A 14,934-nucleotide genomic window follows, 5' to 3' on the forward strand; every position below is an offset into this window, starting at 1 on the left:
CACATGACGTGACATGACGGGTGGGTGGAAAAATTGCTAATTGTTCACAATTTATGCATTTTCACTCAGAGGTGAACTCTGTTTTGTTGCCATTAGTTTAGACATTAATGGCTGTGTGTGGTGTTAGAGGGCACACCAATTTACAAGCTATACACTGATTACATTGTATCAAAGTGTTGTATCTTCACAGTGTTGTCCCATGAGAAGATATAATGAAATATTTACAAAAATGTGAGGGGTGTACTCACTTTTTTATATATTGTGCAATATAGTTATGAGATAAAGCTTAAAATTAAAATTTTTAGTAATTGTTCAATTGCTTTGTCACTATGCTAGACAGATCCTTCTCCAAGATTACCTGAGTGAATACCAGTGATGAACCTTCCTAAAATCACCATTTCAGGGGACCCTAGTGTACGACTGAATCCCATCAAGGCACCAGCAATGAAAACCAGAGGAGAGCTTTTTATCACGGTTCCTTTTCTATAGAATATTAAAGAAATTTTTAGACAATGAGAAAATAAAATATAGTCCTGGTCCTGTAAAAAAATGTTTATCTTATACTTAGCCAGGGTGGACAGTAGAAGATTGTGCTCATACTTATAAGAGCTTGTACATCTCCTGCCATCTACTGAAACAGACCCACCAGTCAATATCTAGAGATTTTTCTGTTATCCAAGTATACATTAAAAGTTAGTAATTAATAGTTAGTGAGTGTGAGCGGAGTGGGGGAGGGTGCGCGGCGGCAGGGTGACCGGCAGAATGCAGGGGGGGTGCGCAGCTGAGTGTGGGGGGGAGGTTGGTGTTCGGCAGCAATCACAGTTGCCCGGCGCCGCTACTCACCCCATTCATCCTGGCGGGTGACAGGGGGAAAGTGGAGCACACAGCATACGCTGTGAGCTCCACAAAGATGGCGCTGATCTCCTCCCTCTGCTGTGATCTGGACAGCCCATGTGCCGAGTCCATTTCACAGCAGATGCTGTCCTGTATTAAGTATAGGGTCAGAGCCCGACAATCAGAGTGAATGCTCTGCGCGCTGCCATAAAGGAGGTGAGTAACTGTCGTTACAGACAGTAAATCCAAGATGGCAGCCCCCAGTGCTTGAGTAAAACTAGAATGAAATAAAAATTAAATAAACAGTGAATTTAATTTTGTATTAAAAATACTTGATTTCATAATCATTATTTTTAATACAAAAATAAAAAAAGCGAGACCTTCCCTTTAATGCTAATTTTATGTATGTGGCCATCTAATGGCCAGTTTTAGATACTGCTGCATAGTTATGAATAATGGGAGGAATTAGATATCAGATATTGATGCAGAGGGAAAATATAAGGCAGATAGGAAGAGAGTCGTTAAGAGTGAAGTTCAAACAAGTTGTGTGCACACCAGCTAAATACCGTAGGCCCAGAGATGGTGTGGTTGTGGCAAGGCCCAAAACCAGTATTAGGGATTCAAGTGCAGGATAGGACAGCAGAGTATCCCTATCCCACCATAGTAAGTGCCATACCTCAACCCGGTCAACTCGGGTTGAAAAAGGTTTCCAGCAGTGCTAGTCCTATAGCCGAGGACTGACATAGACTTGGGCAAACAGGTCAGTATGGAGAAACCCAGTAGATGAGCATTGTCTAACAGAGGTCAAAAACCATTAGTAGAAACGGGACCCCAAGGGTCGAAGGTGACTATGACCATGCGGGACTCTGACTTTACTGAATGGAACCGTGGTGTCAGACAGTGAGGGAGAGGACAGTGGAATAACAGCAGCAACACCAGGAACTATGGAGCAGTCTGCAGTAGAGGTGTGCTTTGAAGTCAAATATTCCATACCCACAATGTTCAAGTGTTGTGCTCACAGTGATGAAGTGCTGTGCTTATGTGACGCCCTGGGCAAGCCAGGGGTCACAGGTCAAAACACCACCACACCCTACACCCCAGTTAGGAACACCAAAGCTAACCCAAAAATCCTTGTTGCCTTCCTCCAGGAGCTGGTGTTCACACCAGGGGGGTGGGCCAGGCGGTTGGCTCTGCCCACCGAGGAGTTCACAGCTCTGGAGGCGGGAAAACCAGGCAGATCAGTTAGGGGAGTGAAGGAGAAGGAGGTAGTAGAGGAGCTTGAGAGAAGGAGTAAAAAGTGACAGTTAAGAAAGCCTGAAGCTAGTCCGGGTGTGTGCCCCGGACTGTGACAGCAAGGTCAGCAGACGGCGGTGATAGTCTGCAGGGGGACTGCTCAGAGGTTGCTGGAAGGACCGCGGACGGGTGGTGACCCGGCGGTCTGGAGCAGTATACGAAGAACAGTCAGCACCAGGGCAGGGGCCTTTCGGATCCCGGCAAGGCTAAGAGTCGCTATAATTTGCCAAATCCGTCAGTGAAGGGGACGACTGTCTCCCAACAACCAAGTCCCGATTGAAGGCAACAGTCCAACCGTTACAGAGAGACACCGCCACCGCCAGTGCACCAGTTTCTCAGGGCCAGCGCCTGCGGGCAAAGTAGGGCTCCTCCGGCCCATATCCAAGCCGGGGAGCGGGTTACCGGTGGGAACCCATCGCAACCATCATCATCTTAGGTGCAGGAAAAAGGGACCGTCACCGTCACCTACTGGGGAAAGCAAGTGCAGCCATCTGTGGGAACCGTCTTTCCAGCCGTGTGTTTTACCGAGAACTGTGTCATCGTCTCAGGCTGAGTGAGTACCACAGTGCCGCAAGGCACAGAGCTGCCCCCGCGTCCCTGCACCCCACCAAGCCCTGCATCACCCACCTCATCACTGGGCCCCGGGACAACCAACCCCCTACCCACGGAGGGGAGGACTAACATCCAGCTGCCCCATACCATCACTCCCGGGATCCCCATACAGAGCAGCGGTGGTGTCTACAAATCACCACAACCGTGGGTGGCGTCACGGACAATAGACAATTCCCACACCCAACAAACCCCCTTTTCACTCACGGGCGAGGAGCGCCGCCAGAGTCCCCGGGATCCGGCCCATCGCTCGAGCCACCGAGCAGCAGCAGGCCCCAGCAGCCGCGGCAGCCGGACCCGAGCAGTGGGGAGAGCGCGGCGTCCCCTCCTCCGCCCGCGACAACTTGGCGTCACGAACAGGATCTTACCGCTCTGCCGTCTGGTAGAGGTGCGCCTTGTTACCGCCGGAGGTGTCCGGCCGGAAAATTTCAGAAGCCGCCATCTTTGGCCCGAAAAATCCCCGCTCGAGCGTCTTCTCGAGTAGCAGAGGCGCGAAGGCCAAAACCCCGCCCCGATAGAGGAGTGGCTAAAGAGAAGCTAAGGGCGACGCGATGGCGGCTGGCTGCATGTGAGCGCATCTATAAAAGCAGGGACGCCAGGACTCTGCAGACATCTTGTTCCTGGGAAAAGCCGCCAGCAGCATGTGGATGCCGTCCCGCAACACCGTAGCCCCCGCGCCTGGAACCGCGGCGTGGGTGGAGATCCGGACCGCGTAGCTCTACCAACGGCTGCAGGTCAGGATGCAGCTCCTCATGGAGGAGTGGGAGACCGACATGGCGGACGTTATAGCAGCCGTGCGGAGACGCGAGGAGGAAGCGGAGGAAGGGAGGGCGAGTGACCCACGCCCCGATGCCCTTGAAGGGCCGGTCATCGCGGCTGCGGGACCCGGTCCAAGCCCTCTCCCCCCGTCTCGGAGGCCGTGACCCCGCCACTAGGCCCGCTACCACCGCAACCGGTAGCAGTACCCAGCATGCCCGCCCAAGCGGGCCGACCTGCAGCCGGAGCCCGTAGTCGACCGGAGGTGTTGCCCTGGAAGGCTCCGAAAACCGCACCGGAGGTGTCTCCAGAGGAAGTCCCCGAGCCGGAACTGATGAACCGTTCCGAGCCGGAGGCCCAGCTGCGGAAAGCCCCTGTGCCCATCCCCCACACCTCGGCTGAGGTAGCGCCGGGTTGTCGCTGCAAGGCGGCGCCCAAGGCCAAGACACCGCGGGACCCGCCGCCCAGATCCCTGACAGTGGGCAGCGTCCAGAATGTCCCGCGGGGCCCGACCCGTGCGCCGGAGCTCGCAGCAGCGCCGTATTGGGACAGAGAGCCGGTACCGCTGGGCCTGGAGATCGGTGATAGAGAGAGGAAGAAGGCCGAGCTGGTGGCCCTAGCAATTAGAGAGAAGGAGAATCTCCGCCAGGCCACATTCCGTGTCCGGGGCCCGCTGTACGAAGGGCAGGTGAGGCGGTTTGATGTCCGCCGGGGCTGGAGGCCGAAGTGTTTGTAGCCCGGCGGGATGTGAATGCCCACCTGCCTGAGGAGCATCCCGGCCGTAACCTGATGCCGGGTGACATTGTACAGTATACTCAGCACTGTGGAGAGAGGGGGTGGTTTGCCCTAGATGCAAAACTGAGGGGCAGCCAGGAGAGCCGAGTGAGTTCTGCACCCCCTCCCTCGGATGAAGCCGGAAACCAGGAGTAAGAGCAGCGGAGCACCGTTGTCCAGTCCCCGTTGGGACCACCACTGAGTTTTTGTTTGAAAGTTTAAAAATGATGATAAGTAAATGAAACCGTGAAGTTCACCTGATTCAACCGTGATTGGGAACCGGCCGTTGCCGGCACTGTTGTCCCCGAGGGGACTGTTTAAAAAGTTGCATGAAGGACTTTCCATGGACAAGCCCGTGAACTTGCAGGGCAACCACAAACGTTAGTGGCTTGTAAATAAGTTGTTTACCGTTACCGTTTCTGCAGTGCCGCCTCCGGAGAGGCAGGTTGGAGGGAGGGCCCGCAGTAGAGCCGGCTGGGGCCCAGCCACCACCGGGACCGGTGGCTACCCTCTGGAGGGGAAGGACAGATCCCGCTCGGGTAACTTGTGCTGGACTTGGGTCAAGGGGTGCTGCCTGGGTTTTAGGGGCAGCATCAGGGCCAGGTTGCTTGGGTGGGAGAGCGGAAACCATAACCGTAAACCGTTTGCAACGTTTAAGAAATGTGCCTCCCAATGTGGGATGATGTCATAAGATGTAAATATGTTACCGTTTACCTTTTTATATATTTTCAGAAAATAAAACCGGTGTTGGACGGGCAGCCCGCGGACGGTCTGCATTTTGCTAAGGGGGAATGTGACGCCCTGGGCAAGCCAGGGGTCACAGGTCAAAACACCACCACACCCTACACCCCAGTTAGGAACACCAAAGCTAACCCAAAAATCCTTGTTGCCTTCCTCCAGGAGCTGGTGTTCACACCAGGGGGGTGGGCCAAGCGGTTGGTTCCGCCCACCGAGGAGTTCACAGCTCTGGAGGCGGGAAAACCAGGCAGATCAGTTAGGGGAGTGAAGGAGAAGGAGGTGGTAGAGGAGCTTGAGAGAAGGAGTAAAAAGTGACAGTTAAGAAAGCCTGAAGCTGGTCCGGGTGTGTGCCCCGGACTGTGACAGGAAGGTCAGCAGACGGCGGTGATAGTCTGCAGGGGGACTGCTCGGAGGTTGCTGGAAGGACCGCGGACGGGTGGTGACCCGGCGGTCTGGAGCAGTATACGAAGAACAGTCAGCACCAGGGCAGGGGCCTTTCGGATCCCGGCAAGGCTAGGAGTCGCCATAATTTGCCAAATCTGTCAGTGAAGGGGGCGACTGTCTCCCAACAACCAAGTCCCGATTGAAGGCAACAGTCCAACCGTTACAGAGAGACACCGCCAGCGCCAGGGCACCAGTTTCTCAGGGCCAGCGCCTGCGGGCAAAGTAGGGCTCCTCCGGCCCATATCCAAGCCGGGGAGCGGGTTACCGGTGGGAACCCATCGCAACCATCATCATCTTACGTGCAGGAAAAAGGGACCGTCACCGTCACCTACTGGGGAAAGCAAGTGCAGCCGTCCGTGGGAACCGTCTTTCCAGCCGTGTGTTTTACCGAGAACTGTGTCATCGTCTCAGGCTGAGTGAGTACCACAGTGCCGCAAGGCACAGAGCTGCCCCCGCGTCCCTGCACCCCACCAAGCCCTGCATCACCCACCTCATCACTGGGCCCCGGGACAACCAACCCCCTACCCACGGAGGGGAGGACTAACATCCAGCTGCCCCATACCATCACTCCCGGGATCCCCATACAGAGCAGCGGTGGTGTCTACAAATCACCACAACCGTGGGTGGCTTCACGGACAATAGACAATTCCCACACCCAACAAACCCCGTTTTGACTCACGGGCGAGGAGCGCCGCCAGAGTCCCCGGGATCCGGCCCATCGCTCGAGCCACCGAGCAGCAGCAGGCCGCAGCAGCCGCGGCAGCCGGACCCGAGCAGTGGGGAGAGCGCGGCGTCCCCTCCTCCGCCCGCGACACTTAGCTATTAGTAAAAGACTGCTGAATGAGAACAATGCATTTGTGTCCATTAATCTTCGTCGGGAAACTCCAGGTTCGAACGAGGGCTGTAACAGAGGTATGGTTTGCACACACAAAATCCACGCACACCATCAGGACCCCTGCCACCAACCATACCTTCCCCCATGCTCTGTGGAAGGGAGCAGGGCACGGGCCAAGGAGATGGAGCGGCCGAGCCTAAGCAGAGGGAGCCCATCGCCCATGACCACGTCGGAGGCCAACCTTGGGCCCTCCCCTCTTCATCTACACACACTGACCAAAACACTGCAGCATTGATATGGCCTTGGGCTGTCTAAACATAGTACAATTTTTTTTACTTTTTTGAGCTAAAGATCAGCAGAAGAATCTCCCAATTTACAGTAATCTGTCTAACCTGTCTTAATATTATTTTGGAGCATTTTTTTTCTAAAACAGTACATAATTTTTGCCGACAGTTATTAAATAAATATAAAATATTAACAAAAAATTGACAAATTAGTAAAATTGTGTATAAAATTAGAAAAATTCTTACATGAATTTTAAGAAAACATGCTGTTTATATAACCTCCTTACTATATAGGACTCATGTGACCGGTTATATACCGTAAAACTTTCTTTTTTGTATAGAAATCGTGAGAGGAGGTTTATAATGTGTAACTGACACAAAACCACGACACATAAGGAAAAATATATGATAGTCACATGCATTAGAAATTTACCACACATCTTTCCTGTTTTTGGGTATAAAAAATGGCTTTTCAGATTACTACCCACACTCCGTATCCTTATCTGTTAACTGAATATGTATATTTGGCAGACCAAAGAAAAAGGGTTTTTGTCTATAATCTTTATTATTAATATGTTTTTGTTTTTTTAAGGAATGGATTACATAATCATTATGAGGCGCAAAGTTTATATTATATAAAAAGTAAAACAATATTGTAATATAATTATAAAATCTGGACACCTGGAAATGAAGAATATATAACCTTTAAGACTAATTTCAGTTCTGTACCATACAGTTGAAGGGTTCTTAAGGATTTGGACAAAAGGGCTAAATGAAGTCTGTAAAATTAAGTAGCCCCATAGTTGCAAGTTATTGCCTATTAAATGAAGCAAATTCATTTAGTATAGGCGTTAAGGGGACTTTACACGCAGCGACATCGGTTGTGCGTCACGGGCAAATCGCTGCCCGTGGCGCACAATATCATTAGGACCCGTCACACAGACTTAGCTGCCTAGCGACGTCGCGGTAAGCCCTGCACTGTGGCTCAATGGTTAGCCTCGCATGGTGGCTCAGTGGTTAGCACTGTACGTTGGCTCAGGAGTTAGTCCTGTTTCTTTTCAGAGCTGGGGCCTGGGTTCAAATCCCACCAAGGACAACATCTGCAGGAGTTTGTATGTTCTCCCCGTGTTTGAGTGGGTTTCCTCCGGGTACTCCGGTTTCCTCCAACTTTCCAAAGACATTCTGATAGGGAATATAGATACAGTTAGGTCCAGAAATATTTCGACAGTGACACAATTTTCGCGAGTTGGGCTCTGCATGCCACCACATTGGATTTGAAATGAAACCTCTACAACAGAATTCAAGTGCAGATTGTAACGTTTAATTTGAAGGTTTGAACAAAAATATCTGATAGAAATTGTAGGAATTGAACACATTTCTTTACAAACACTCCACATTTTAGGAGGTCAAAAGTAATTGGACAAATAAACCAAACCCAAACAAAATATTTTTATTTTCAATATTTTGTTGCGAATCCTTTGGAGGCAATCACTGCCTTAAATCTGGAACCCATGGACATCACCAAACGCTGGGTTTCCTCCTTCTTAATGCTTTGCCAGGCCTTTACAGCCGCAGCCTTCAGGTCTTGCTTGTTTGTGGGTCTTTCCGTCTTAAGTCTGGATTTGAGCAAGTGAAATGCATGCTCAATTGGGTTAAGATCTGGTGATTGACTTGGCCATTGCAGAATGTTCCACTTTTTTGCACTCATGAACTCCTGGGTAGCTTTGGCTGTATGCTTGGGGTCATTGTCCATCTGTACTATGAAGCGCCGTCCGATCAACTTTGCGGCATTTGGCTGAATCTGGGCTGAAAGTATATCCCGGTACACTTCAGAATTCATCCGGCTACTCTTGTCTGCTGTTATGTCATCAATAAACACAAGTGACCCAGTGCCATTGAAAGCCATGCATGCCCATGCCATCACGTTGCCTCCACCATCTTTTACAGAGGATGTGGTGTGCCTTGGATCATGTGCCGTTCCCTTTCTTCTCCAAACTTTTTTCTTCCCATCATTCTGGTACAGGTTGATCTTTGTCTCATCTGTCCATAGAATACTTTTCCAGAACTGAGCTGGCTTCATGAGGTGTTTTTCAGCAAATTTAACTCTGGCCTGTCTATTTTTGGAATTGATGAATGGTTTGCATCTAGATGTGAACCCTTTGTATTTACTTTCATGGAGTCTTCTCTTTACTGTTGACTTAGAGACAGATACACCTACTTCACTGAGAGTGTTCTGGACTTCAGTTGATGTTGTGAACGGGTTCTTCTTCACCAAAGAAAGTATGCGGCGATCATCCACCACTGTTGTCATCCGTGGACGCCCAGGCCTTTTTGAGTTCCCAAGCTCACCAGTCAATTCCTTTTTTCTCAGAATGTACCCGACTGTTGATTTTGCTACTCCAAGCATGTCTGCTATCTCTCTGATGGATTTTTTCTTTTTTTTCAGCCTCAGGATGTTCTGCTTCACCTCAATTGAGAGTTCCTTAGACCGCCTGTTGTCTGGTCACAGCAACAGCTTCCAAATGCAAAACCACACACCTGTAATCAACCCCAGACCTTTTAACTACTTCATTGATTACAGGTTAACGAGGGAGATGCCTTCAGAGTTAATTGCAGCCCCTAGAGTCCCTTGTCCAATTACTTTTGGTCCCTTGAAAAAGAGGAGGCTATGCATTACAGAGCTATGATTCCTAAACCCTTTCTCCGATTTGGATGTGAAAACTCTCATATTGCAGCTGGGAGTGTGCACTTTCAGCCCATATTATATATATATAATTGTATTTCTGAACATGTTTTTGTAAACAGCTAAAATAACAAAACTTGTGTCACTGTCCAAATATTTCTGGCCCTGACTGTATGGTGCTATATAAACAATGGATAACAAATAACAAAAATAAACAATGCTACTAGGAGAGGCGATTTCCATAATGCCACAGCTAATGGCACCATTCTCTTTCTGTAGAATTCTTGAAATAGCACAAAAAGAAAAAATCTCCATATTAAACTAAAAGCACGCATAGATACTGTATATCCGCACACATCTGTACAATCTCTATCTGCTGCCATTTAATCTGACCTCTACTCTACTTATACGTTTTATGAATGGTAATGGTTTAAAATTATGTTATTACTTTACATAGGGGGAAAAATGACACCTGACAATAATCTGATTATAAACCACATAGAACGCCAGCTGATAAAGCAGTATAAACTGTTATTATCTACCAGTGCAACCTCTTGCCATTAACAGAAACCATTATGTAAATGAAGAGGCCTGGGTTAATAGTGTGAGAAAGTGGTTAATCTGGAATGGAAGATAGCAGGCAGCCGCGGATGAGGCTCGAAGTAAGCTATATTCTGCTCCGGTAGTCACAATATGTTCCCATCATATACAGCGCAGCACTATGCATTCTGAAGAACTTCGCTATCCCATGGATATTAATTGGTTATATGTAATCAGTCCTGTGCAGGAAATCACAAACCACTGATAAATCCTATGGAGATAAAGAAGGGGCTTTTTTTCACCATTTCGTTAACCCTTTTGTGAACAGAGAAAAGCCAACATATACAAATACAGTAGAAATTGTAACAAAGGGAACACTGCAAATATCATATGGGTTAAACAGATTTTTTCATGTTTTGTATCCTTTATTGGGTATTTCTGAGTTAATATGGAGCATTTTCTTCTAAGGATCCTCTCATTACTTGAGGAGACTGGTTACAAAGAGCATCCCTCACTCTGGATGACCTGCCCTGGGTTACACACACAATCCATTGATTTGAATAGACACAGTGTAATACTCAATTTCTCCTGCGGAGGCACTGCAGGGAAAATGAAAAGCACCTACTGCTAGTTTTCCCCACAAATGTCACCAGATTGCTGATGGTTTCAGCAGAGGGACACCCTTTAAACCCTTCTTTCTCAACAATATGCTATTACATCATGGGGTGAGTGCCTGCTGTGTTATACAGCCAGCACCTGTCTCAAGCAGCAGCAAGCTCTAATCGCTGTTTTTTTAACCACTTAACTGCTGCTCTCAGAGGTTTACAAAGGCATTTGAGTGGCATGATCCAGTGGGGCATACCCCTCACCCCCATAAGGGGATTGAGGGGTGCCAAAGAAAAGGGGACTGTTCAAAGTCCATAAACCACCATTAAACCAAGGGCGGCACGGTGGCTCAGTGGCTAGCACTGCAGTCTTGCAGCGCTGGGGTCCTGGGTTCAAATCCCACCAAGGACACCATCTGCAAGGAGTTTGTATGTTCTCCCCGTGTTTGCGTGGGTTTCCTCCGGGTACTCCGGTTTCCTCCCACAATCCAAAGACATACAGATAGGGACTCTAGATTGTGAGCCCCAATGGGGACAGTGTTGCCAATGTATGTAAAGTGCTATGGAATTAATAGCGCTATATAAATGAATAAAATTATTATTATTATTATTAATTATTATTATTAATTATTAATTAATTATTAATTATTATTTTGGCACTTCAAAAGAAGCCCAGAAGTAAAAGCAATCAATAAGGGCTAAAAAAAAAAAAATAAAATAAATACATAAATTAAAAGGTCTAACATAATAAATAAAAAATAAAATATAAGTAAAATAATAATAATAAAAAAATAAAAAAACAATATAATAATAATAATAATAATAATAATAATAATAATAATAATAATAATAATAAATAGATAAAAGTAAGAAATGAACATGGAAACAAATATATATCTAAATATATTTGGTATTTCCATGACCATAGAAGTCTGATCTATGAAGATAAGACATTTTTCATCCTGTAAGGTAAAAGGCATAAAGAAATAAAATACAGCTCAGCACACAAAAAAAAAAGCGCTCGCATAGCTCCATCAATGTGAAGATTAATAAAAAGTGGTACCGCCAAAACTTCCTTCCCTCATTAGGTAGTGGGGTCTGCAAAAATTCACTGTTAAAGCTTAACAAATGTGTTTACAATGAGAATACTGTCCAAAAACTGCACTTCTGGCTTATCACTTGTGTGACCTGAACATTGGGAAAATAAAAATAATACATCAGCCATGGGCCTAAGCTGAATATAAACCAAATTTTAGAACTTCTCTGAGAAAGACAAAGAAACATGAGAGAAAGATGAAGGAAATCTTACCGTCCAAATCTGGAGACCAGAATACCAACAAGCAATGACCCCAACATGCCACCAAGTGCGAATATAGACACAGTCAAGGAATATAAAATGGTCAATGGTCCTGACGGAAGAGCCTCTCCATATCTCTGGAACCAGGTGTTATTGTAAAAAGCTTTAATGTGCTGGAACATAAAGAATAAGCTAATGTTAAGGTAGGAGAGTGTCAGATTCATCATCAAATAACAGAAATGTACAAGTGCATCTCAATGAATTAGAATATCATTAAAAAGTTAATTTATTTCAGTAATTCAATACAAAAAGGGAAATGCATATATTAGATTCATTACACACAGAGTGATGTATTTCATGTGTTTATTTCTGTTAATGTTTATGATTATGGCTTACAGCCAATGAAAACCCAAAAGTCATTACCCCAGAAAATTAGAATAATTACCACAAAACACCTGCAAAGGCTTCCTAAGCATTTAAAATGGTCCCTTAGTCTGGTTCAGTAGACTACACAATCATTTGGAAGACTACTGACTTGACAGATGTCCAGAATGCAGTCACTGACACACTCCACAAGGAAGGTAAGCCACAAAAGGTTATTGCTAAAGAAGCTGGCTGTTCACAGAGTGCTGTATCCAAGTATATTAATGGAAAGTTGAGTGGAAGGAAAAAGTGTGGTAAAAAAAAGATGCACAAGCAACCGGGATAACCCCAGCCTTGATAGGATTGTTAAGAAAATACCATTCAATAATTTGGGGGAGATTCACAAGGAGTGGACTGCTGCTGGAGTCAGTGCTTCAAGAGCCACCACACACAGACGTATCCAGGACATGGGCTACAACTGTCGCATTCCTTGTGTCAAGCCACTCATGACCAATAGACAATGCCAGAAACGTCTTACCTGGGCCAAGGAGAAAAAGAACTGGACTGTTGCTCAGTGGTCCAATGTGTTGTTTTCAGATGAAAGTAAATTTTGCATTTCATTCGGAAATCAAGGTCCCAGAGTCTGGAGGAAGAGTGGAGAGGCCACAATCCAAGCTGCTTTAGGTCTAGTGTGAAGTGTCCACAATCAGTGATGGTTTGGGGAGCCATGTCATCTGCTGGTGTAGGTCCACTGTGTTTTATCAAGACCAAAGTCTGTGCAGGTATCTACCAGGAGATTTTAGAGCACTTCATGCTTCCAGCTGCTGACAAGCCTTTTGGAGATGGAAACTTCATTTTCCTGCAGGACTTGGTACCTGTGCACACTACCAAAAGTACCAATACCTGGTTTAATAACAACAGTATCACTGTGCTTGATTGGCCAGCAAACTCGCCTGACCTAAACCCCATAGAGAATATATGGGATATTGTCAAGAGGAAGATGAGAGACACCAGACTCAACAATGCAGATGAGCTGAAGGCTGCTATCAAAGTCACCTGTGCTTCCATAACACCTCAGCAGTGCCACAGGCTGATCGCCTCCATGCCACGCCGCATTGATGCAGTAATTCATGCAAAAGGAGCCCCGACCAAGTATTGAGGCATTTACTGTACAGACTTTTCAGTAGGCGCCAACATTTCTGAGTATAAAATCATTTTTTCAGTTGGTCTTATATATTATTCTAATTTTCTGAGATAAGGACTTTTGGGTTTTCATTGGCTGTAAGCCATAATCATCAACATTAACAGACATAAACACTTGAAATAGATCCCACTGTATGTAATGACTCTATATAATATATAGGAATAGATCCCTCTGTGTGTAATGACTCTATATAATGTATAGGAATAGATCCCTCTATGTGTAATGACTCTATATAATATATAGGAATAGATCCCTCTGTGTGTAATGACTCTATATAATATATAGGAATACATCCCCCTGTGTGTAATGACTCTATATGATATATAGTAATAGATCCCTCTGTGTGTAATGACTCTATATAATATATAGGAATAGATCCCTCTGTGTGTAATGACTCTATATAATATATAGGAATAGATCCCTCTGTGTGAAATGACTCTATATAATATATAGGAATAGATCCCTCTGTGTGTAATGACTCTATATAATATATAGGAATAGATCCCTCTGTGTGTAATGACTCTATATAATATATAGGAATAGATCACTCTGTGTGTAATGACTATATAATATATAGGAATAGATCCCTCTGTGTGTAATGACTCTATATAATATATAGGAATAGATCCCTCTGTGTGTAATGACTCTATATAATATATGCGTTTCCCTTTTTATATTGAATTACTGAAATAAATTAACTTTTTGATGATATTCTAATTTATTGAGATGCACCTGTATTATAACATTTAATATACTAGGCTGTAATAAGACCTTGAAGGCTATAAATAACACAAGCAATGATCTGCCAGACAATCCCGCTCTACTATGATCTAGGTAAAGCACATGACGAGCAATGTGAGCAATGTCAGGCGTGTGATCAGGAAGCAGCCAAAATCCTGATTGATACAAAAAAAATGTGCAATCAGGTGCAAGCACATGACTCCATGGATCAGAGGTCACACTTCTTCCAAGAATAAGCTCCGCATTTGCAAGCAGCATTCCCCGTAAGATGTCTTCACTGTTCTGTAGTAAGATCATGCTTCAGGCAAAGCAAAGTGAAGGCAGAGCTCAGTTAGTATAAGCTCTCCCTCCTGATAATTAAGAAGACAGTGTCCATTTTTTTTCTAACAATAAGGTTTATTATTAAACACAATAGGGCCAAAAATCTGTGAACACTGCAATATATATATATATATATATATATATATATATATATATATCTGTAAAAAATGTACACACACACACACACGCACACACTAGTGTCTAAACCACTGGCAACAAAAGTGAGTACACCCCTAAGTGAAAATGGTCAAATCGTGCCCAGTTAGACATTCTCCCTCCCCGGTGTCATGTGACTCATTAGTGTTACAAGGTCAGGTGTAAATTGGGAGCAGGGGTGTTACATTTGGTAACATTATCGCTCACACACTCTGTCATACTGGTCACATGTTGTTCAATATGGCTTCTCATGGCAAAGAATATTCTGAGGATCAGAAAAAAACAATTGTTGTTCTATATTAATATGGCCTAGACTATAAGAAGATTGCCAACACCCTGAATCTGTTATAAAAGCTGAGGACAAAGGGCGCCAATAGGATCTTACCAGATTTTAAAATAGCGGTGTGTAACAGTTTATACTCACCTTGTAAGGTTGTGAGGGTCACAACCATCAAGA

The 14,934-nt window shown here is 45.7% G+C and overlaps 1 protein-coding gene across 2 annotated transcripts in view; it reads right to left on the bottom strand.

Moving 5' to 3' along the window:
• The window catches only part of LOC142310844 (solute carrier family 2, facilitated glucose transporter member 9-like), a 156,494-nt gene that overhangs the window by 85,975 nt on the left and 55,585 nt on the right, over window positions 1-14,934 (bottom strand). For both annotated transcript variants that reach the window (XM_075348589.1, XM_075348590.1), the window contains exons 3-4: window positions 11,705-11,865; window positions 359-483 (exon numbers count right to left, since the gene is read on the bottom strand). In XM_075348589.1, coding sequence (XP_075204704.1) covers window positions 359-483; window positions 11,705-11,865 — 286 coding nt within the window. The remainder of the gene's footprint in view (window positions 1-358; window positions 484-11,704; window positions 11,866-14,934) is intronic.

Source organism: Anomaloglossus baeobatrachus, chromosome 5 (genome assembly GCF_048569485.1).
Source record: "Anomaloglossus baeobatrachus isolate aAnoBae1 chromosome 5, aAnoBae1.hap1, whole genome shotgun sequence".
In the NCBI taxonomy this organism is placed as follows: domain Eukaryota; kingdom Metazoa; phylum Chordata; class Amphibia; order Anura; family Aromobatidae; genus Anomaloglossus; species Anomaloglossus baeobatrachus.